Raw genomic sequence first — 3,277 nt, 5'->3', positions numbered from 1 at the left:
GGTGTGTTCTGGAAGTCCTGTGGGAGCTGTCATGGGAGCAGTTTCACACCTGGGATGTACTGGATGCAGTGATCTCAGAGCTGTGCAAGCCCTGCTGAGCAGCCAGTGCAGAAATCCATCACCCCCTGAAAAACAGGATTCCTTGATAACAGGGCTCGGGGGTAGCGAGGGAAGTGGTGTCTAAAAGAAAAAAAACCCACAAAAGCAGGGTTGGCTGTGGTGCAGTGAGGGATGCTGCTGGGCCCTGGAGGCTGTCAGAAATCTGCTGCATTAGAGCAGGCTGAGCACTCTCAGATGCTCACTGTGGTTTTCTTGCCTTGCTGAGGTGCTGGTTTAACAGCTCCCTGGACAAATCATAGCAGGATCCTTTGCTAAAGCTCATTTGCAGCCTTGGTGAGATGAAGTAATGTGCTCAGATGCTTAGAGCTGGAAAGGATGGTGTTTATTTCAGAAAGATTCAGGCCTCTCGGGCTGGCAGCCCAGGCCTGATGCGGCATGAGCTGATGGATCCCAGAGAGGAGATGGTTCCCCAGAGCCTTGGGCGTGCTCCACGTTCAGTGTGACAGCTGCTTTGGCTCTTTGCCTTTGCCCTGCTGGGACAGGACTAGCACTGGCTAGCTTTGCTGGCTCTTTGCTCCATCTAGAGATTTTTCTGTGCCATAAGCTTCTCAATCTTGCCTTTTAGGCTGGCTTTAAAATTGCTCTAGAGTGCTAATTAGTCATATATAGCCAGAGAGCATTCTGCCTACCTCCTCACAGCTGGCAAAACAGCACCTGGGAGGGTGGCGGGGGAGACAGGCAGTGAGAAAGGAGCACAGGATTATGTTGCATTCGAAGTGTTATGACTGAGTAGCTTTAACAAGTAACAGGCAGCTTTGTCAGAGGCAGAAGAGGATGAACGGGCTTATTCTAATAATCTTCCTGGAGCATTAGCAGCACTGGTTCAGGTGCTAAAGGTCTTCCAGACTGTTGAGATTTAAGCAGTTAAAAACACACCCTTGATTTCTTCTTTTGGAACCTATAGGGCTTTAGGGTTTTCTCCTGGGCTGGGTTGTTTTTTATTATAATTTTTCATCTAAATAGGAAAACCCAGAGCTGTTAGCATAAAGCTGATTTTAAGAGGCTGGGTGTGCTTGGACAGGGGAGCTTATGGAGCTCGTGAAAGTGAGTCACATTTGGGGTGGCATTTGTGATTCGGAACTGCTAAAAGATAGAGGAGGGCAAAGCAGGGTGGTGAAAGGCTCTGGGAATACTATTGCAATCAAAAGCAAACACTCAGCTTCCTCTGTATTGACTCCTCATGGGGAGAAGCTCTCTGGTTTTAAGCTTGTGTTGACCTTGGGTCATTGTATTTCATTTGCTTTCGCTGCAGTGAGGGAGCAGGCAAGTCATCTTGGGAAGTGCAGCAGCCTAGAAAGGGCTGGAACAAGCAGCACAGACCTGCTGATGGGTACAAGCTCTGTCATGTTAGCCTTCCTTCCCCTGGCCTGCCCTGACTCCAAGCCTTGCTTCCCAACTACTCAGGATTTCATAAATCCTTCCAAAATCACCAGACCGATGTCTTTTAAAGTTAGCAAGCAGGCAATGAAGAATTTGTCCAAGAGGTGTTGCTTCTGCAGCTGCTCCCTGGTGTTTGATCCAGCTTTGCTGGCGGATGTTGGAGCAGGTTTCAGACCTGCGATGAGAACTAGCACTGGGTGCTGGGCACAGGGCTTATCACTTCCCTCTTCTTTTCCAGGTACCTGTCACTCTGAAAAGTTTTTTGGTGAGTACTCTTATCTTTCCTTTCTGAGCAATTACTCCCTTAATTAAAACTAGGCTCCAGGGCAGATGCAAGGATAGGGCATAGCAGTGCTTTTCTTGTGGAGACTGCTTCAAGCCATTATGCCCACATTGTCATGGGTATGAAGACATGTCAGAGCTGCAATACACAGGATGAGTCCCATCCCCTGCCAAGGCCTGATCAGTCTCAGCAAGTAGACTAAGATTATTCCAAAGGAGTAACCCAGTCTTGACCTCCATGCCTGCCAAATGTGTTTTAAAGTGCACTGTTTCCTTTCCTTGAAATACCTCCTCAGAGCAGGGCATAGCTCCTCACTCCCACCACTGCTGAGTGCCATAAATTTGGTTTTCCTGCAGTGAAAGGTGGGAATAAAATGAAAGCAGCATCCCAAGGTTTCTCTGTAAGGACTTCTCAGCCTGGCTCAGTGCCTCCCCTTCCTAGACAAAAGTGGCTCGTGAGACGTGTGGTCCCAGTAGGGCAGGTGCATGGATCCTCCTGCACTCATGGGATTTGGCTTCTCAAAGGAAAACTTTTCAAGTCTTTCAAAATGATGGTTTATGTATTCTGTCCATTTTCAGAAAGCTGAAGGCTTTCTGCAGGGTGCCTCAAGCTTGTAGCAGCATAGGGTCTATCCTTCCTGCCTAGATGAAAGAAAAGTTTTCCTGTGTCCTCGCTCGGCCAAAGGAGGTGAGACCTTGCCTCCTGCTGAGCTTTTACAGCTTTGCTTCTTGGTGTTTCCATCAGCTACAGGCAAGGTAGCTCTTTTAGTGGGCAACAACCGCTACCATCATCATCCCAACCTGATGGCTCCTGTCAAGGATGTGTTTGAGCTGAGTCGTCTTCTGGAGCAGCTGGGCTTCCAGGTGGTCTCCCTTCTGGACCTGAACAAAGCTGAGATGGTAGCAGCAGTCAGTCGGTTCCTGCAGCTCCTGGAGAAGGGAGTCTATGGTAAGGCAAAGCCAGTAAGTTGGTAATAGTGGTTGATGCCAGGGAGGAGTAGGGATTTGGCAATTTTTCCAACCAGCTGTTGAACTAAAAAAGAAGAAATTAAGTTTTCCTTTAAGGGGGGCAGAGGAGCCCTGTACCACAGTCTGCAGCAGTGCCAGTCTTGGCAGAAGTCCTAAAGTAAATGCTGTTCAGTTTTGGCCAGGTTGCAAGCATGTAAAGTAGGTGTTTCTCCATCACATAACTCACCTCCAACAGCATGGTCTCATGTGAAGGTTTTGAAGTCCCAGTGGTTCTGATTGCAAATGGGAGAAAGTCTTGTCTTTTCCTTAAATGAAAGATTGAGGAGTTTGACCATCAGTTGTCCCCATCACGCTTCTTTGCAAGGAGAGGAGTTCCTTTTGAGCTTTGACTGCTACAGCCAGTCACAATTTCCTTGTTTCTCTTTCCTGATAGTCTAATTTGAGCCTCTGACAGCCTTTTTGCAGAAGCACATTCCCAGCTGCAGATGGCTTTGAGGTTGGGCTTTGAGCTTGTCACTTGCTGTCC

The 3,277-nt window shown here is 48.2% G+C and overlaps 1 protein-coding gene across 1 annotated transcript in view; it reads left to right on the top strand.

Moving 5' to 3' along the window:
* The window catches only part of LOC104396145 (mucosa-associated lymphoid tissue lymphoma translocation protein 1-like), a 41,835-nt gene that overhangs the window by 17,128 nt on the left and 21,430 nt on the right, over positions 1 to 3,277 (top strand). Inside the window, exons 6-7 of the mRNA XM_010005950.1 lie at positions 1,739 to 1,765; positions 2,528 to 2,731. Coding sequence (XP_010004252.1) covers positions 1,739 to 1,765; positions 2,528 to 2,731 — 231 coding nt within the window. The remainder of the gene's footprint in view (positions 1 to 1,738; positions 1,766 to 2,527; positions 2,732 to 3,277) is intronic.

This window comes from Chaetura pelagica, unplaced genomic scaffold (genome assembly GCF_000747805.2).
Source record: "Chaetura pelagica isolate M959 unplaced genomic scaffold, ChaPel_1.0 scaffold369, whole genome shotgun sequence".
Taxonomy (NCBI): Eukaryota; Metazoa; Chordata; class Aves; order Apodiformes; family Apodidae; genus Chaetura; species Chaetura pelagica.
This window is presented reverse-complemented; position numbering and strand designations above follow the sequence as displayed.